The sequence below is a fragment of the Pseudonaja textilis genome, chromosome 9, assembly GCF_049901715.1.
Source record: "Pseudonaja textilis isolate UNSWEBS1 chromosome 9, rPseTex1.2, whole genome shotgun sequence".
NCBI lineage: Eukaryota > Metazoa > Chordata > Lepidosauria > Squamata > Elapidae > Pseudonaja > Pseudonaja textilis.
The window spans coordinates 7,079,885-7,101,250 of record NC_141998.1 but is presented as its reverse complement, the minus strand read 5'-3'; the positions used below and the strand labels follow the sequence as shown (position 1 = coordinate 7,101,250).

Genomic DNA, 21,366 nt, shown 5'->3' with positions numbered 1-21,366 from the left:
TTGACTCCGGATGGGGTTGCTCTGCCTCAAACAGATTCAGTCTGAAACTTGGGGATTATCCTGGAGCAGGAGACAGTCTTGGCTAGGAGATGCACCTGATGCGGCCTTTCCTGGATCAAAATGGCCCCCGTTAAACCACTGCTCTGCTGCTCTGCGAGCTCTATTGATTGCCTATCTGCTTCTGGGTGCAATTAAAAGTGTCAGTGACCACCTCTAAAGCCCTTCATCATGGCATGTGGAACCAAGTTACTTGATCTCATCCCACCGGGATTGGCCCACCCCACTCGTGCTGGCAGAGGCATGCTGCAGGTCCTGTCAGCCCAATTATTCCAGCTGGCCCGCATCCATGAGGAGGGCCTTCTCTCCTTTTGCTCCTGCCTCAACATCTTGCCACACCAATATGAGGTTATCGCTATAAAAGGATCCAGAATTTGCATTGCTAAACAAGTCTATTGTTCAGTGTCTTGCAGCTGGTTTTATGATGTTTTTGCAACTATTAAGTGAATCCCATTGTTCTTAAGCAAATCTGACTTCCCGCTTGGCTTCTCTTGTTGGAAGCTGGAAGAGAACTGCAGCCCTCATAAATACAGGTTGATTGACAAGCATCTGCATTATGATCACATGACTATAGGGATGCTGTCAACAGTGTAAGTGCAAGGACAAGTTGTGAGATACTTATTTTAGTGTTGATGTTGATGGTTGTAACTCAAGGACTACCTGCACTTTCTTATACAGTCTCTTAAAAGGCACTTTTGTCCTCATGGAACTCCCTTTATACCCCACTTTTAACCCAAATGGGGTATAAAAGGGTATATTCCTCTTGTAACCCAAGATGGAAAACAAAGGAAAATTAGCCATTCAGAAATTGGTCCACACTTCTGTTGTTTTAGCGGGAATTAGAATCAGGTTCCCGCAGATATGGACCTGAAAACATTTTTATATTATCCTTAAATGAGGTCATCATCATAGCAGGAAATAATTTAGAGTGCTTACTCTGGTTCACATGGAATGTTTGTACCGTTTTCCTTTTTACAGTAGGCATAATCCTTCCCTTTCTGGTTATTCATAAAACAACCATATGGAGCCACTTCTGCATCTGTAAGAGGGGAGTGAGAAACCAAGACAAATACTGAAGTGTTCACACATATATTGTCTCATATCTTTGTTCACTTTGGGAATGTATCCACAACCCACAAAGCATTCTTCCCCTTCTGTCTGTCTTTCCAGATTTCTGATCTACAACTGCTATCATTTTTTTTAACCATTGGCCATGTTCTCTTGGGAAGTTTGGAGCTTTAAACCAAAAGATGGATTGATCTGGAGAACTGGGCTATGAAGCTTCCAAAGAAAGAACTTCATCTTGAAAAAAATATGCCATCATAATGAGATAATGATTTACCATGGATACCAAAGAAGAATATCTTTGATCAATTGCAACAACTGTCTTTTATATCAGTACCATTCTGAAATCCTAAGGTTGACTTACCTGGCCCCCAGAGGGCAATGCATTGCTTTGTTAAGGTGGGACATGTCCCCCTGAAGCAGTAACCTTGGTTGTTTTGGCATGGGTATCCATCCATTTGGAAGAGATTCATGGGACACTCGGCAGATTGGCCAGTGCAGATTTCATCAAAGTCACAGTCATCCTTTGCTGCCCGGCATAGTTCTCCAGCTCTCCTAAACTGTGGGTGAGAATGAAGAATGCTGCCAACTATCACTCTTTAGCAGCAGAGAGCAAAGTGTCAAACCATGATTCACAATACATTTCAAAGCCTTCTTTTCATCTGTCTTGAGGATTACCAAGCAAGGCATCCCTGCCATGATACAAATGGGCTCCAGGAATTAAAACATTGTGTACGGTGCCTAGAAATCCCAGCCTGTCTTATTTGCTATGAGAAAATGATTGCCATGAGAAGCTCAATTCCTGAAACACAAGGGCTACAAGTTTGCTGACTGTGGATGTCCATGAAAATCAGTTTGGCCCTTATGAAAAAGCAGCAAAACCTCTTATATTTTTATTTCTTTATATTGGAAAAAGGCATTTTGTAATTTTCTCTCATGTGCTGAAAAAACATGGGTATTTTCTGTTCCTGTGAGTCTTGCCTTGTGATGGAAGTATGGAAATAACAAAAGGCCTTGGGCCCCCTCTCTGCTCAAAAAGTTTATAATGCAGTCAACTGGGATCATATATAGAAGGACTGAGAAACCTGCACCTCTCACTCCACTACCTCCAAAATGTGCAACTAAAATATTTAGGGCTTTGGAGAACAGGTAGGGAACCTAATGGTGCAAAAGAAAGCAATTTGACTTCTAGAAATCTCCTGAACCCATCTCCACCTTAAAAGTCATAAAGGTAAAGGTTCCCCTCGCACATATGTGCTAGTTGTTTCCGGCTCTGGGTGGTGGTGCTCATCTCCTTTACAAAGCCAAAGAAACAGCACTGTCCAAAGACATTTCTGTGGTCATGTGGCTGGCATGACTAAACGCCAAAGAAACGCCACAGAACGCTGTTACCTTCCCACCAAAGTGGTCCCTATTTTTCTACTTGCATTTTTTATGTGCTTTCAAACTGCTAGGTTGGCAGAAGCTGGGACAAATAATGGGAGCTCACTCCATTATGTGGTGGTAGGGATTCGAACCACTGAACTGCAGACCTTTCGATTGACAAGCTCAGTGTCTTAGCCACTGAGCCACACATCCCTGTTTAAAAGTCATAGCAGGGAGAAAAAATGTCACACATTATCAGAGACCTCTTAGAACCTTCTAGAATATTAGGAAGGTGAGTTAGGGCACCAATCCCAAAATTGCCCAGCCTTATTCAAACTGGGGTCCCATGCAAACTCAGTCAAAGAAGGATATATATTATTTTCACAGACGTGACTTAACATGCCAATGGAATGCATTTTAAACTGAAACAATGCTGAAATTTTGTTGAACTGTCTTCCCTATCTTCAAAGGTGAAATAAACTGGAAGAAGGGATGGGAACAGGGTTAACATGTTTTTGATCACAGTAAGCAACCCAAAGATGTAACATTTTCATATTATTAGGGAGGAGCAGGGTAAAATCTCTCCTAATGTTAAAAATAAGCAAGCCTTACCTGGCATTTCTCACAGCATGCTCCACTTGCACACTCTGCCTCAGGTTTCAGTTTACAAGTTGCAGCTTCACAGCACTCATTTTTACATATCTGAAAACCAAAAAATATCAAATGACATCATAGGCTTTCCTTCCTGGTCTCTTTTACCTGGTCTTTTTTGAAGAGGGAAACTGCCAAGGAAAAGGATATTTCTGTCATGTGTTTCCTCTTATGAGCTCATGTTGGAAGATGAAAGTGACTAATAGCAGCCTGAGTGTTTGTTGGTTGCCTACCACTGTGCCCCATCCATGCCCCCTCTATCCATGATCCATCCCAGATTTATCACTGCATCACTGGATCTATCAATGATGGATGATGCCCCATCCATCAGTGATGGATGTCCCATCACTGGAGGCTTTCAAGAAGAAACTGGACGGCCATTTTTCTTAAATGCTATCATTTTCTCAGCTCAAGCAGAGTGTTGGACTGCATGACCTGCAAGATCCCTTCCAACTCTGTTATTCTGTGTTCCATGTTATTGTAAAAGAATGGTGGCATTTCTGCAGGAAACAGATTTATCACATATTTCCTATGTGAAGAGAAAGAAACAAAAAAAATATCCACATCTCCTAATTGTGAAGCTCACATAACCTGCAGCCCAAAACTCTTGCTTATCCTGAGTGATTTTCTACTGAGGATGCCAGCCTTTGAGGTAGGCCAGAGAAGAAGCACCAAACATGAATATTTAACACTACCCTTATTCTAAAGTTATGATAATATTTCATTCCTGAAAGGTTGCTCAAGGAAACAGTGAGATAGGTAATGTGGCCAAGTTGCAAGATCCAATCTGGTTCAGTCACCAGGACCAATGATAGTGTCAACTCATAAAACATTCCTATGCCTGTTTTTGAGTTGCCATAAATGAGGGGGGGCGGTTTCTGAAGGAACAGTACAGCAGTTTAAAACAAAAAGTACATTCCACGCTTATCTTACAAAGATTGTAACTAGGCTACTGGATCTTCTGACTATGAAAATCCTTCATGGAAGAATGCGATTGAAGACACCCAGCCCGTGAATATGCTTCGTTGGAGAATCTGATTTATGACACACCCAGGGGGGAGGGGGAGAAACAGGGTCACAGATGACTGTAAATTACATATGCCAGAGTTGGCTTCATTTAGGTTAATGCTGACATGTTGCTCCTAATAAATCTTTAGGATTCTTTTGAAACTTGGCTCGAGGTTCATGATTTAATTAGGGCAATCACTAGAACCCTGACAGATGGCAGATATTCTGGTGAGAGAGATAAGTTCTGGGCTCCAGCATAAGTCTGAAAGCTTGGAAGACAAAGTCTCTGGTCCTGATGATAAACTCAGATTGGCTCCTGCAACATTATCCTAGGACACATATATTTGCCCTCATTCGTAATATGGGAATGTCAACAACATAGGGGTTTTCAGTAGGGAAGGATATTCTTGGTGTTGTAAAAAAACCATTTAAAAAAACACAGTCTTCCCAAAATGTAAGTGAGATATCAGTTCTCTATTCCTCTAAAACTGATATTTCAAATACAACAAACCAATGCATAAATGCATGTGCATGAAGGACACAAACCTATATTACTAAGAAGCCAATCTCTTGGATAGCTCAAACCACTAAGAAAGATGATTTTGCAAGGATTCTCATTTCTGATATAGTTCATGGAATCACCCTTGTTGATTAAAAAAAAATTACCTCTGGAGGGCCACAGTCACATTCTTCTCCCTCTTCCACAAAACCATTTCCACAAATTGCAATTGGAACAATATCTGTGATCATGGGGTCATTGAGAATGCATTGTGCAGCTTCAGTCATGATATAATTCTGATAATACCAGTAACTGCAAGAGCTGAACTCCCAAGGAGGGTTAAAACTGTAAAAATGAACCAATACACGATTGTGATCTCATCCATATTTGGACCAGGAACAGAATTCATTGCAATAACATAAAAAATGGAAAGAACAAATATTTGAATTTTTTATAAAGCTAAAAAGGTAATTAAGAGAACTATATATACCCCCTGGTCTTACTTCCAGATTATTCTCCCTCAGTTTTATTTCCACTAACTTTATTTCCTTTTTTAACAAAATTAATTTGTAATGAGAAGTTCACATGATATTAGTTGCTTAAGCTAGTTTCAGTGGACTACCTTTCATTTTCATTTTTAGTCTCTCTGTAGAAGGGGAGCCTGGAAGTCACACAATGTCATTGCTGATGGGATGAAGGAGAGATGGCAATAATGTAATTAAAGGGGTTTTTTTTGGAGTTGTTACACTTTTAATAATAAATATTTTAAGGCCAAAGGAGAGTTAAGATACTTATTGGACTTCTTTTCTATTATCAGCAACTTGCCACTGGGTTCTGAAAGATTATACTGAAAGAGATACAAATACACTATGATAAATCCACTTTCCTAATGTTATTACAAATAATTACGAATATAATCATTGGCCCTCAAGTTAGAGGGTAAAAGCAAGAACCCAAAGACCAACTGCTTTTGGCCATTAAATAGACAACATGGTTAAGGGCAAAGATGCACCAGACCCATTAGGTGGGTTTTATTAAACAAAATTGTTCCCTAAACCAGGGCATCTGTATCAAACACCAAATCGTGGTTCTGAAGTATTAAAAAATGCAGAAGAGGTGTGATAACATTCTCAATACTTCCTATCTCATCGCCAGTGAATGAAATATGAGACAATGAAGTTCTTTGACAGAAGAAAGCAGAAAATTGTCAACCGGTAGCATGTGCCCTGAGACTATGGAAAAATCTTACACAAAAGGTTACAGGAACAAACAATTTATGAGAAGTTCCCATCCCTTCCTTTCCCTGTTTTCCTTCTTCCTCTCCTTCCCCTCCCCTCCCCTCCCCCTTGCTTCTTCTTCCCTCCATCCTCCTTCCTCCCTCTTCTTCTCCTCCTTTCTTTCCTTCTCCTTCTCCTTCCCACCTCTCTTTTGTTTCTTTAAAAAATAAAGCATGGTAACAACTTCCATCCCAGTTATTAAAATTTGGGTTATGTTTCCTATGCCATTTTTTAAACCACTGTGTTTTGGAGGAAGCTACTGAACGATGGCAATTCAACTGTTGAGAGATATTCTACCTTTTAAAATACAACACATTGTAATCACACACCATAAATTCACACACATTTGACCAGACCCCACTGTTCTGTAATTCTGACCATTTCATTTTTTAAGTTCTCAGCATACTTAATTTAATGATTAATTGCAATCATTCACTTGATTTGAAAGGCATTAAAAGTCCCACCCCCCCCCCCCCAATCCTTACTTTATTGAGGCTTTCATAATGCATGGTCCTGTGTTGCAAGTACAGGAATCTGTATCATGATTCATACCAAGATTATGACCCAACTCGTGGGCCATTACAGCTGCAATTAAAACTGCCTGGATGCTGTTATCCTGGGGGAAAAAAAGAGAGAGAGAGAGTATATTTTTGTCTACAGTTAATCCACCAAGAAACCAGAAGGGACCCCAATTATTTGAAATCTTTGCTCAGGGACTTTCTAATAATAAAAAAGTTAGAAAAATAAATAATTTACAGGGCTGAGAATAGGTTTCTTGCAGAAAGCAGTTATTTTTTCAAAGTTTGATGGGTTCTTTTAGTAGCTTAGAGATGGAGATTTCCTCCACAATTATTTCATTGGAATAAGGAGGCAATAAAGTGTCTACCTATTATGTTTTCTGAGTTAAAAAAAGGAAATATAAATAAAACATTAGCCTCAAAGGGAGTTGAAGGGGTCAGATCCTTTCTCCAAACTGTGCTTTCTCCAAACAGCAACAGGTTTTCTCATTATCCACTGGTTTTAACATGGAAAAGTGCTAAGAAAGTATATTGTTTATCTAAGCCTGAAACAAAAAGATTATGCAAGTAGTCCTCAGTTTATGACCATAACTGAGGCTGGTAATTATGGTCATAAGTTAGGATGGTTGTACAATGGGTCATCATAAGACTGACCCAATTTTACCACCTTTTTGTAGTGTTTGTTAAGCAAACACAGTGGTCTTAAAATAAATGTCACAATCAATCATACAATACTGTGGTTGTTAAATGAATCCATTGTTTGCTTTGGGTTTCTTTCTGCACAAAACCAGAACAAAATGCCAATTTCTGGAAAAACTCATAAATTACAATTACATGATCTCAGGGCACTGGAAATGGCCTTAATTGCAGGCTGATGGTCAAGGGCTCAAAATGCAGTCACGGGATCTCAGAACTTCAAAATCGGGGCACAAGTAGCTTTTGGGAGGTCCATGGCAGTTTGAATAGTCACTAAGACTACTTATACCATTCTTTCAGCTCTTCTGGGTGCACGTGGACCATGACTTCAGAACATGCACAAATACTTGCATCCAGAAGAAAACTTTAAAGCCCTGAAGATCTGCATCCATCTGTCTGTCTGCATTTATTTAGTTTAGTTACTAAACTTGCAGGCAACATCAGTCCAAAAACTACTTAGTGGATTTTGCTAGCTGTCAGGGTTCCAGAAAAACAAACTCCAACACCAAAACTCCGACCCAGGCATTTTCGCAAAGTTCAGTTTTATTACAGTTGTCATACTGGCACATCTGGGAAAACCCGAATCTGAAAGTTCCAGGTTTTCCTCCAATAAGTAAAAAATTACAAACCCACCCCCTGCACCCATCGTTCCATCACATGCCCCAATCACCATCCGTTCCAACTTGAGACATCCCTTCAGCCACTCCTCCACCAGGTGCAGGAAAAACATGACCTTGACTTCAAAGAAGAATGCTATTATGTCTAACCATATACGCTCCCCCCTCCCAACTTCCCAAGCTTAAGAATGTGGCAGCGTGGAACCTTCTGGTGCTAATATGGCTTCCAAAGCTGATACTAGCATTTTCAGAATATTGAAGGCTGAAATGCTCCATAGATGTACGAGTGAGTTGGTCCTTCTGAATAAAAATGACTTTCTTACAGGCTCTTCAAGTATTGAAAGTTTCTTTTAAAAGCAGATTTAGTATTGTCTAATTTTCTCGTTGTGTATTAATTCAGCCATATAAATCTCGACCCTAAATTTCTCAGAATGAAAGAAGGACAATTCATGTCTGTCATCAAGGTTACTAAGAATATTGTTCAGAAGCCTTGTTTGCAAGTATTGCACCATCATTTGACCTCCTCATTTGCCAATTATGGCAGTTTTTCTTTGACCTCTCCCAATCCAAATATATTTTCATCTTCTGATATATAAGTCAAAGTATACAAAAAGCTTGTTCTATGACATTTCCATAGTGCAGGGGTCTCCCATCTTGGCAACTTTAAGACTGGAGGACTTCAACTCCCAGAATTCTAGGAATTGAAGTATGCCAGGCTTAAAGTTGCCAAGGTTGGAGACCCCTGCCATAATGCCTTGTGACAAAACACCATCAATTGAGGAAAGACAAAGAGATGTCAAATACATAAATAAATATGGATGAAAATGATGTGGATCAAAAATGAGAAGAGTCTTTATTTGTAATAAAGTTTGTAGTAAACTTTATTTGTAATAAAGGGTGAAATAAGTTTTCACCAACTACAAACATGTAACGCTTATCCTTTTTACCCACCTGAATAACTCCTACAGATGTGAAATTATTGCACATGCCGCCTATGAAAGCTACTCCTAAGACTCCTTTATCGAAGTGAATACCCCTGTAAGAAAGCAGGTGGGGGGGGGGGGAGATACAATTTATAGAAGATGGAAGCACAGTCTAGAGCATTGGGGCATACATCACACCCTATACCTTTTGCAAACCCCTAGCCTTGTCCTCAGGATGCATTTTCACTACACAGTGATTAGCATGTTATGTGAATCCAGCGCATTAAATTAATTTACATTCTCTGTGTTTCAAAAAGCCCAGATTCAAGGTTTTTTTAAATAATTAAGTTTCTTCTATCAATTTAGCAGTGGTGTTATTGAAGACTAGTTGAGATTGGAAATGCTGGTTGAGTGACAAGTCAAACCAATAGCTGGGGTGGGAGGTGGGGAGAAAAATGGATTTTCTGCATTTTTTACAGTCTCTCTTTCACTTTAATCTGCCCTCTGTCTAGCCCTAACATATTTCATGCATTTTTTGCATGGAGCCTGTAGGATTGTTATTTGTCCAATATGTTATAGATTTGAGCCAATTAACTTGCCAATTTCACATTCATAAATTATATAACATATAGACTGAGCTCACACTGCCTCTATCAACAAGTCACATTAAGATCTATGATATGGATTCACATAACCTGCTAAGCACAGGTATTGTCCAAGAATAGATATTTTATTATTTTTCTTTATTCTTGGTTTATCTGTGGTATAATGGAAACATTCATTTAGCTGGTGCTGAATGGAAACCAATCAGATTAAAATGCTTATGTGAGTGCGGCCAAAGTTATCATGAGATATAGAGTAAAAGGAACTCTGATATCTGTTCCACTGATTTTTGCACTTCTAAGTAAATAAGTGGATATGTCTATCAATTTATTTGAAAAAATCTTATAAATTACATGCATAATTCTTTTTGGACATCAATTGACTTGGTATTCTTCATTTTTACACATTATTAAACATGGGAAACTGTTAGAACCTGCTTTGTTCTGAGGACATCATTCCAAATTTGCCAAAAAATCATTTTTGTAACTGCCAAAGCAGAAATGTCCAATCAGAAGCCTCTGCAGTTCCCTGCATCTTCTAACATCCAGACCAACTTTAAAGTTGTCACCAAAAGAGGATGTTTAATTGATAGAAGAGGATAACCACTTGAGTTTCAATTTCCAAGCCAGGTGAAATGAAATGAGCATCATTCAAATGTTTTCTCAAAACTAGTTCTAAGCTAAGAAAAAAAGGGTTTGCTTTGACCCAGAAACAAAGTTTACACATAGTTTATAACATACAACACAGAGTGAAAACCACAGAGTGAAACATCAACATTCTCATAATCTTCCACTCCTGGCCACGCCCATCCCCTCTCCCCGCAATCAGACATACGTGAGTAACTGAGCATTGTCATTCCTTTTGCGCTTCAGTAGATCTGAATGTCTCCATGCTGCAAAAGATTTCACAATGGGTTCTGATGATCCATTGATCAGAATCTTATCTTCATCAGACCAAACTTCTAAGCCAATCAATATTACATGAATATTGAAAACTTTGTAATACTGTGGAGTGGACAAGGCATCAGTCAGAAACTCAAATAAACATTGAGAAACATTTCAAGACTAAAAGACAACTGACATTGGCTTCTAAAGACAGGCGAACTGAAATTGATTGGGAATCCATTGAAGAGAACCTCTGTAGCGCATAGCTGAGCTATGGAGTTCTTAGTGCTCTCTGGGTTAGTTGCTTTACTTACTATTCATTTCAGGTAATGCAATGTCTGCAAGGAAACCACCAAGGTCAGACAGCACAGAAAACTCCACATTTGAGGTACACTAATAATTTAGTGTGCCTCAATTTAGTGTATTTATAAGGAATGCGGTGTCTCAATGGCTAAGACGCTGAGCTTGTCGATCAGAAAGGTCGGCAGTTCAGCGGTTCTAATCCCTAGTGCCGCATAACGGAGTAAGCTCCCGTTATTTGTCCCAGCTTCTGACAACCTAGCAGTTTGAAAGCATGTAAAAATGCAAGTAGAAAAATAGGGACCCCTTTGGTGGGAAGGTAATAGCATTCCGTGCGCCTTCGGCATTTTGTCATGCCGGCCACATGACCACAGAGACAGCGCTGGCTTTTCACCTCTGAAACGGAGATGAGCACCACCCCCTAGAGCTGGAAATGACTAGCACGTATGTGTGAGGGGAACCTTTACCTTTAATAATTTATTAAGCAGAAGAAATAAATAAAATGATAAAGAAGAACCAGGTGATCTTGCTTTTTAATCAAGAACAGAAGAGGAGGAGGATCAAAGGGGAGATTTCACCCACTGATGTTCCTGTTGTTGCTGATTCTAACTGATCATTAAAATAGAAGATAGTCAACAAAGCTAACATGCAGAAGCAATACAATATGAGTAATTTACAATACAATTTCTTCTACTAAGGGTCACAATCCAACTTCATCTGGGTTCTTCTCTCCTGCTTTCTTCTCAGGGATCGTGTTCACAATCAATTGAATTTGTAATAGACTTATTCTCTCTTTTTCTTTCTAACTTTCTGGTTCAGATTAATCATAGCCCAGGAAGAATCTAGCTAGAGAATACACTGATTGGATTCTTGCAACACTTTTGGACTTTCATCCTTCCATCACAGTGGTTATATCCACATAAGAGGCTTATTAATCTAGTTACTGAATTAAATTGTTTTCTGGAAAAACCTAGTTACTGAACTGCTTTCTGGGCCAAATGAGTCTGCTTTGTTGCATTCAAATCTGGAAAAGTTAAATTCTTGTAGAAGTCTATTTCCTAAGTCTCCTTATCAGATTAATTTTGTTCCATTAACACAGTGAAAATCTGAGTTGGGGCAGGGAGCGGTTTAAATTCAAAAAGTGAACTTTTGCCATGTCTTCTTACCATATTTACATAGTTGAGAATTTCAAATATTCTCATCCTTACATCAGTGATGTTGCCGCTGTACTTCCTGTACTACAGAAAAGACAAAAAAAGTTAAGAAGTGACCATAATTTTAGGGTGTGTGGGGGGTATTGAAGGAGAGAGAAAAAGAACAGGGCTGAGCAGGAAGAAACTTAAAAATCATTGTATTTGCTGAATTGGACAAAAATAATAATTCTATATAAAGCAGTCTAACGAATTCTTTTCTGCTAATTTTTAACCTATATTTGTTCTGTTAACATTAACATTAATCTTTCAGCACCACACAAGTGGCCTCCTCCTGGTTAGAGAAAAAAATTGTCAGCCTACTGAAATGCTTTCCTAAAATTGGATGCTATATTTCCATGTTTAGAGAAACGTAATCTTCACTACACATCTTATTTTTCATATGTTGATAACTTGAATAAACAAATAGTTGAGGAATGTTTCAAAGAAACCCACAAAACCTGGGATAAAATAAATTCAGGTGGGATTTCTGGGTGTCAATCTTGCAAAACAGTCTGGACAAGAAGCAAACAAAGCAGTGCCAACTTTGGGTAGTTATTGTAAATTTACATTAACAGAGGGGGTGTTTTGGCTCAGCAGTCAAAGACACAGAGCTGGAGCGATGGCAGACCCAGATTTTAGAACGAACTGCTGAGCAATGGGTTTAGCTCCTTGCTCAGGTCCTGCCCACCGAGCAGTTCTTAAGCATGCAAATATGATTAATAGGTACCATTTGGGTGGGAAGATAACAGCATTCTGTGTGCATTTAGCATATAGCCATTTTGGCCACATGTCCATGGAAATTGTCTTCAGACAACACTTGATCCTTCAGCAAAAGAGATGTGCCCCACATCCATAGTCAGACATAGCCAAACATGATATGAACAGAATCCTGAAAGGTTAAAGGACGTCTCTCTGTCCTTCCCCTCTCCCCAAACTTTACAGTCCTAGAAACTAGGGCTTGCATGTTTTCCATGCCCCTCCCCCCTTCCTCCTATGGGCTCAGCTGCCTCTTATCTGACCTAGAGTCTGTGGTTCTTGCTGTCTCTCAAAGTCATCCCCATGTCATATTTCCCAGGGAAACAAAACAATGCTTTTGTAAGTTATCTTTTCAGTTAATATTGTCCAACTAGCGCAAAGAAAAAAATGTGAAACTGTTTTGAAATCGTAGCATTAACTAAGCAGCATTCAAAAGAAGGAACATCGTTAAGCTGAATTCATAACATGAATTAACATTATAAAGGAGTATTTTCAATATTTGAAAATTCCGTGTATTGATAGAAAATCATGGAATTCACACATTTTCCGTTTTATATTTTCACAGGGAAAGTTGTTTTATAGCAGAACAAGGAGCTTACATTTTTGCAAAAAAAAAAACTTTATATGGAAAGAGAATATCACTAGTCACCCTGCTGAGGAGGAAGAACCTGATTTTAAATGACATCAGCCTGAGACCAATTTCCCTGAAAAGAGTTTGACTAAGATGTCCCCTTTTGCAATAATACTAAAAGAGGAAGCTCAAACTGGTATCTAAGACTCCATGGGCTCATTTTGTGGTCATGAACATAGTTTTATTTTGCTCCAAAAATGTGCATATATTCAGAGATACCTAAATAGTTATTTTCCTGAAAATGCTGCATTGCTGCAAATTGGTTATCTAAGTCAAATGTGGCTCTTATTTATCCAAAGGATCACTTCTACTTGAGCTAATGGTAGTGGAGAAACAGATTTAATTTAGTGATAGTATGAACAATAACATTGTATAATATTATCTCAACACCATTAGAATTATTTTGAAGATTTATTTTGAAATAAATAAGAAAAAAAAAGGGAAAGCAAAGCATCCAGATTTGCCCATCCACAGATTAATTCCTCGTGAATTTGTTCTGGATTTTAGAATGCTAGATTGCTCAAGTAGAAGAGATATATAAGTCTCTTTTGCTCCTTTTTCTATTTCAAAATTTAATTTATGTTCTCGGTATTCAACTTCCTGATCTTTGCATTTCTGTATAATGTATAATTAAAATTTAGATGGAGTTTGGGAAGAATTAACATGCAAATTAGAATATAATTCAATTTCTAATTTCTTTTCCCTTTGTAAATATTGGTTGAGACCAATAACAAAAAAAATCACAGTATATTTTAAAGCACATTTTAAGATACAATCCAGTTAGAATGTTATGTATGGTAATGCCTTCAAAAATGGCCATATTAAAAAAAGATAGAAACAAAATTTTGTGCTCAATTCAGAAAGAAAATAGAATGATATCCAAGATACTTACAACTAAATTGTCTGCAACCATGTAAAGTTCAATATATTTTTCAGCCTTCAAGTATTCTTCTCCCTAAACAGAACAATAAACAGAAGAGCGTTTAGATATGTTGCTCCCTGCAGCCAACAGGCACATGGGTCATCAGATAATCAGAAAATTGCTTGTTATACTCCCTGGTCAAAATACTTGAACTTTCTGAAATATTGGTACCAGCATTTTGAAGAAGACATTTATATAGAAAGAGCTTGTTAAAACTTTAACACCTAGAAGATGTATGAGTGTATATTACTTGCTTCTTCCCATTATTCTCGTATGCTGGAAAAACATATATTCGTGGTTCTTCAGCATATGGAACCACCAAATACAAGGTCAGAGAGTTCCTGTGTTGAACCCTAGATTGCCAATTCTTTTCTTGCTATCTGACAGCTACTTTCTGCTATACACAAGACCTAGTTTGAATAACGTGACCATAACCTGAAATTGAGACTAGACCATTGAAAGGGCGAAGGTGACTATAAAATAATGGACCAACTAAACACACTATATATAAAACCATAACTTGCTGAGGATAAAGAATCTCCAATTGCCAGAAGACTGAAGCCAAAAATCAAGCAGCAGACTTCATAATCATTATTGCATTGTAACAGCAACTTGTTCAAGTCTATCACATTTTAGCAGAAGAAGTTGAGGTTTTGAACTTCCGGGTATGTTTCAGCCAGTTTCAACCTCTGCCATCAAAAGGGAGGAAGGAATTATTATTTTGGATGTAAAGTTTTGTCTTTGAATTTTTCTGTCTCCAGCAATGGAGGAAAACATTGGGAATATAAGGGTCATCTGTAACAAGATTCAATTTGTCTCTTTTAATTCAATAATTACTTCAATCCAATTTGGTGATTCAAATTGGATTGGAAAAATGAGTCAAGGTTTTGTTTATTAAGTCTTATTAGAACTCTTGGAGGGATGCGATGACTCAGTGGCTAAGACACTGAGCTTGTCAATCAGAAAGGTTGGCAGTTTGGCAGTTTGAATCCCTAGCACCACGTGATGGAGTGAGTTCCCATTACTTGTCCCAGTTTCTGCCAACCTAGCAGTTCGAAAGCACATAAAAATACAAGTAGAAAAATAGGGACCAGCTTCGGTGGGAAGGTAACAGCGTTTCATGTGCCTTCACATGCCAGCCACATGACCATGGAGACGTCTTTGGACAGTAACGGAGATGAGCACTGCCCCCTAGAGCTGGAAACAACTAGCATAGATATGCGAGGGGAAACTTTACCTTTACCTTAGACATCTTGAAACACTTTGATTTAATATTTTAAACCAGTTTCTTTCCCTATCCCAAGTTCCCTATGTATGCATAAAGGAGGTATTTTATTATTTGATTAAATTTTCTAAACTAATTCAGAAAGTTGAGATGATTTGGGGATTCAGATGAAACCATTTTGATCCAAATGTCCAAATTAACTTTGTGTGACCATAGAAAACAATATAAATCTGGAATATGTATTTTCTGTTGAGTGAGCTTCCATATTTTCTTGTATGGAATGACTGAAATAGAGTTTTAAAAGTGTGTGTGTGGGGGGTCTCTTCTATGATTTTTTTTCTAAGCAGTCCCAGAGAATTCTTCTTTTATTTTACCATTTAGAAACAAATAAATGTATCCATGTTCTCCAACCATGTTATGTACTTGAGAGTTTAATAAGAGACTTACTTTTTCTGGAGTAACGAATAACTTTGAGATCTTTTTGATAGGCTCATCTGATTCCCCAGAATTATGGATTGCTCCACAGCTTTGGGGGGTCTCAACCTCTTTTTCCAGACTTTCATATTTGAAGACTGCATGTGCTTCACTGTCAGAAAGCTTCAAGGGTTCAATAATGTACATCTCACCATTATTCTTGAAATATCCACTGAAAAAATAATTGTAGACTCTTTTTGAAAAAGGTGATCAGAGATGGATAACCAGTAGGAAATACTATTTGCAGTTGAGGAGTGAACTGCACTGATAATGTCACCTAGTTGGATAATGAAATGCCTACAAGGAAACCACTAAGCTCAGAGACCACCTAGGACCCTTCGGTGGATAACCAATTTTTAAATGATCCAGTCAACATCCCCATGTGGTTTTGAATCCTTCCTTAAAACTCACTGATTTTTTTATTTTATTTCCTTCCTTTGCTTCTCAAAGATACAGCTATGATCAGAAAAATATAAGCATTTTTAATACAACCATGATATGTCTATACAATATTTGTATGGTGATAGCTTGGTATGGAATCTAATGGTGTATATTTCCTAGGGTTTACAAAAGACAGAGAAAGTTTCTAGTTATAGAAAAATAAGAATAAACTGTCTGAAAGATTACGTTTTTGTGTAAAACTTTATTCTTATAAGGGCAAAATAGGATATAAAGTATTTCATCCATATATACATTGTTATACACCCAATTAATCTTTATTTGGTCATAGACCAACATATAAAGCACAAAAATCACACTTTTAGGATAAAAAAGGAAAAATATAATTGTTTTAAATTATCTTTAAAATGTTAGAGAAAATACTATGTAGAAAGTATAGAAGAATATTTGACTGTGGTCAAGGAAATAAAATCAGACTAATTTGATAATAACAACTTAAGAGTCAGAATGACCAGGATATTTAATAAAGAATATAAATAAGAATTTTTGGCAAGCATCTGCATAAGTGGGTAATGGAGTGAAAAACAGTGCAGAATAACATGGAGTTGGAGGCTGAAACATATGATGAATAGTGGCAGGAACTAGTCTGACAAAAGAAGGGCTGGGTAATAACAGTTTTGCAATATTTAAGGGACTGTCACTATAAAGAGGGGAACAACCTATTCCCCAAAGTATCTGAGGGCAAGACCAGAAGTTATCAAAGAGAGAGACAATCTTAGACTAAAAAAAAATCCTGACATTGAAACCAATCAACCAGTGGGGACAGTTTGCTTAGAAAATTGTCTAATTGTCTTCATCACTGGATGAATGACAAGAGGAGATTGGACAGCCATTTCTCTGGATTGGCTTTCCAATCTCCTCTACTCAAGTCGGGGTCTCCTATTTGAGGTGGAGGTTGAACTAGAAGATCTTGAGGTCCCTTCCAACTCTGTTATTCTGTCCTCTTGTTATTCTATTATATTTAATCATTTCAATTATTCCTCTACCGCATAGACACAGTGTCTGCCCAAAGTGGATTTTTATATATATTTTACTTCAGTAATGCCTGTTGGGAGGACATTGAATATGGTTAAAGATAAAGCTCTTCTGAATTTTGGAATCTTTATATGGATAAGATATCTCGATGGTTGGAGAAGGTGTGCAGTGGTTCAAGAAAGTGTTTCTGGGAAGAACTGAAAAGTCTGCTTGCCTCTTCCTGTACACTTTTTGGCAAGATACACAGTCTGAATCTTTCTTATCTTCTCTGCCTGTAACATCACCTCCTGTATACAAAGGAGACACAAGCATTGAATCTCTTCTAAACAGATCTGATTTAGCTCCCTACTGTGTCTGGCAGTAGCTCTTCTTGATTTCAAACAAAGTCTTTCTTTTTTCTGAACATGTCCTGGATCAAACCCAAGTAACTTGAATGAAAGAAACTGATTTCCAACAGCAGTAATAATATTTACACTCTTGATAAAATGAATAAATGATTAAAAAACACTATCTTACTTCAAGCCGTCACAAGCCCTGATGGCTGCACTTGAGTCAGCATCATTCTGGATGTGTCCATGATAATAGCAGTGGTCCTGTATGGAGGCAAGAGAGCTAGACTAGTTAAAGTTTGTTTGTAGTGTGATTTGATGAGCAGAAATGCAGTTCAGTGTATTCCACAACATCAATGAAAAAATGAGTAAGAGAGCAACTAGTTGAGGGGGAACCTGCTTAGGTTCAAAATGAACATATTGTTCAAAACGAACATAGGATAGGATAATCACAAGTCTCCATTAAAGGAAGTCAAACTTCCTTTAATGGAGCCCCATTGATGGCAAAATGCTGAGAACTTTTGGGCAGACAATCAACAAAGAAATTTAAAAAATATTCAAATAACAATCTTTTATCTCCACCAACTTTGTCTTCTTGGAGGTCAACTCTAGTACTGCACCACAGGATTTGATGAATAATCTCACAAACGTAGAAAAAATCCCACATTTACTAATGATATCAATTAATTGTTATTTCCTTCAGCCCACACAATGAAAAAATTCAGAAGCATACATCAAAAATATAAATACACAATACCAAAAAAGATGCCTATATAACCTGGAAGTCTCCAACTGGTGGTTAAATTTTGATCACTAACATCTTTGGAAGCAGGACCAATGTAGATATCAAAATCAGCAGATTTCTGTTACCCATTAAGTAGGGACAATATGTATGAGTCAACAGTTTTTGGAAACGGAGGACAGATTTTTTTAAATTTTAAATTTTTAAATTTTTAAAAAAATTTAAATTAATTTTTTTTTAATTCTGAGAGGAAGTGGCCATGGACCTAAGGAAACATATTAGTGCTGTGATATTAATGTTCTGGCTGCTTTTAATGAGAGGGAAATATAATGGATTTCTATATTCTGTACAAATAAAGTTATTTTCTCTCACTTTTGCTGTTCCGAACAAATGATTTTGCAGGTATCACTGTACTCTGGTTTAAAAAGCAAAGTACATCCTATCAACCTGATGTTTTCATAACAAACCTTTTTGTGGGGCTCACTCTCTGAAATGTTTGCTTTTAATCAGTAGCAAAGAATTGATTGATTGAAACATTGCCCTAGTAATTGAATAAGTGGAACAGATTGGGTTTTAACAATCCACACACGGTTACACAAAACATGCTAAATATAAGACATTTCATGCATACACAGCCTTCCTGTTTGAATAGCCTGGTCTGGTATATGCCTATTTGGAATATTGTGCTCAAATATTCCTCTCAATTTATTTCCTGCAAGTAAGTCACTCTGGTTATTACCTGAACTGGAGGGCTTGTTGTAATTTCTCTGCCATCAGGGGAATAATGAGTCTCAGTATAATCTTTTGAAAAAAGTCGTCTGGAAAGAATGCAAAGAAGGCATTATTTATACCAGGAATTAAGTAGGAAAAGAGATAATTGTATAATAAGTCTACAACTACCGTATAAAGGCATTTTAAGGATATTGTTTAGTATCAGAAGAAATGAGCAGGTATTTCAATCTCATGAGGACTGCTATTTAAGAGGAGTGAAGCCCGTACTAGATTCATCTTAGCAAAGAGATTTGCACCAAGGAAGCTGTGCAATTCTCTCTATCAAAGCTCAGAGGTGGTATGATTAACCAGGAGAATACATTTTGTATTGCCTCTCCTTTGATTCCTCTGATCTATACAACAATCCAGTGTAGCTGCTACATCTGCAAAGGAGAGTAGCGTAACTCCATTTACTCAATAGTAAAGGGATTCGTACTACTTAGGAAGAAATCAAGGGAAGGGATGCCTTAAATCTCGATTCAGAAACATCTCTCTTGTTTCAAAACAATAGCACTGAGTCATTCTCTACTCCTGGTGTCACATCCATGCCGTTCTCTTGCTATTGCCTTCTATGTTTCCAGTCTAGGCATAGCCTTGGTATTCATTGCTAGTCTCCCACCTCCAGTTCTGCTTTGCTTCCAAGTCCAAACATGGCCATCCAGATGCTACCCATGAAGTTCTACACAGCCTTCATAATTAAGCAGTAGAAAAGGGAAGCACTAGAATTTCTAATTTCTCTAATTGTATAGGATAGAGTGACATATACATACATACATACATACACACACACACATAGGGCAGTTTCTTTGTAGCTTATACTTAATATTAAAGGCAATATATATTTAGAGAGTTCATATAGATTGTCAATAAAAAAATGCACTCTAAAATCCAAGCCAGAACTTTATTTCCAGTGCTCCCACTATGTATCAGGATCTTAAAGCTATTATTAAATTGCAAGAGGGCTGCAGAGATTCTAAACAACTCTTCCCATGTTTACAGCGCAGTGGCTGCTATACTAATTTGAAACATGATGTGGCATTTACTGGTTTTAGGGCAATGAAAATGACACCATTTCTTTTAGCAGTGTTAGCAGTTTATTCACATGTGAGAAATCCAGTCTAGGGCTAAGAGAAATTTCTTGACATTGAGCACAATCAGTGGAATTGCTTGCTTCTAGAAGTTGAGGGTACTCCACTGGAGTTTATAAAGAAGAGACTGGACAGCCATTTGTACATGATGGTATAGGGTCTTCTATTTGAGCACGGGCTTTGGATTGGAAAACATCCAAGCCTCTTTCCAACTATGTTATTTTGTTCCACTAAAAATAATTTTAGTCTGTTTCTATTTCCCATACTGAACCAAATCTGTTAATAAAAATGCTACGGCCTGGCTGAGTGAGTCAATGAAAGACTAAAAGCAGGTTCCAATGGATACTATTATACTGACATAACCAGGTAGAAAATCTGTTTATTATTGTCTTTATTAATATCTGGATTTACAGTTCAAATGAGCATCCCTGAAGCAACTGTCATAGCATTCTTAACAACAAAAATAGGGTGTGTTGAAATCTGGGTCTGTTTAGATCAAGCTTCTTTAGATTTAGGTGCCTCTTTCATGCCTTAATAGGGCATGGCATTTCATACTTTTCATGCTTCAATGTGTACATTCTGGTGAAACTTGAGCAGCTACATAGGGCTCTTAGCAAACATACAGATTGATGAGGTGTCTGTGGAGCAGCATGAATGTATAAACCAGGGGTGTCCAACCTTGGCAACTTTAAGACTTGTGGACTTCAACTCCCAGAATTCCTTAGAACAAATTGCTTTGCTGGCTGAGGAATTCTGGGAGTTGAAGTCCACAAGTCTTAAAGTTGCCAAGGTTGGACACCCCTGGTATAAACAATAATTTTTAAATCCCTGTAATATTTCATAAATAACCTAGGTAATTCAAGGTACAGAAGTTTATGAGTCTTGAGGGGTTCAACCTTACCTAAAAATGTTAGGGTCAAGAAGAGTAGCATTGAAAGTAGGAATAAAAATTCTCAGTTCTGGGCTAAGACATAATTAACATGATCAATAACTATACATCTACATCGACTACATTTAGGTGATGTTAAATTTAATTTAATTTTAATTTGCCAAACAAAGCAATACAATTATTATTTATGTAGGATTATGTCCAAGAATATACATTTTTCACATTGTCTTTGAAAAGTTAAGGGAACTTCTATGTTAACATACTTATTTTTTTCTAGGTTAAGGATCACTGGCTCTCCATTCACTTTAAATTCATATTTCATGGTATCTTCATATAGGGTCTGAAATGCAAAGAGTGCAGTGTTTATTTTTTTAAAAAATAAATGTGTACTCACTTAACTAGTCTATAGCTGTGTCAAATGGAGACCCATAGCCAATTAGATCTAGAGT

The 21,366-nt window shown here is 37.5% G+C and overlaps 1 protein-coding gene across 1 annotated transcript in view; it reads right to left on the bottom strand.

Moving 5' to 3' along the window:
- The window catches only part of LOC113445651 (zinc metalloproteinase-disintegrin-like NaMP), a 28,271-nt gene that overhangs the window by 4,087 nt on the left and 2,818 nt on the right, over positions 1–21,366 (bottom strand). Inside the window, exons 3-15 of the mRNA XM_087938873.1 lie at positions 21,181–21,257; positions 18,909–18,987; positions 17,615–17,691; positions 15,638–15,836; positions 13,936–13,998; positions 11,630–11,701; positions 10,114–10,283; positions 8,705–8,789; positions 6,408–6,538; positions 4,813–4,990; positions 3,100–3,189; positions 1,487–1,682; positions 994–1,096 (exon numbers count right to left, since the gene is read on the bottom strand). Coding sequence (XP_087794999.1) covers positions 994–1,096; positions 1,487–1,682; positions 3,100–3,189; positions 4,813–4,990; positions 6,408–6,538; positions 8,705–8,789; positions 10,114–10,283; positions 11,630–11,701; positions 13,936–13,998; positions 15,638–15,836; positions 17,615–17,691; positions 18,909–18,987; positions 21,181–21,257 — 1,520 coding nt within the window. The remainder of the gene's footprint in view (positions 1–993; positions 1,097–1,486; positions 1,683–3,099; positions 3,190–4,812; positions 4,991–6,407; positions 6,539–8,704; positions 8,790–10,113; positions 10,284–11,629; positions 11,702–13,935; positions 13,999–15,637; positions 15,837–17,614; positions 17,692–18,908; positions 18,988–21,180; positions 21,258–21,366) is intronic.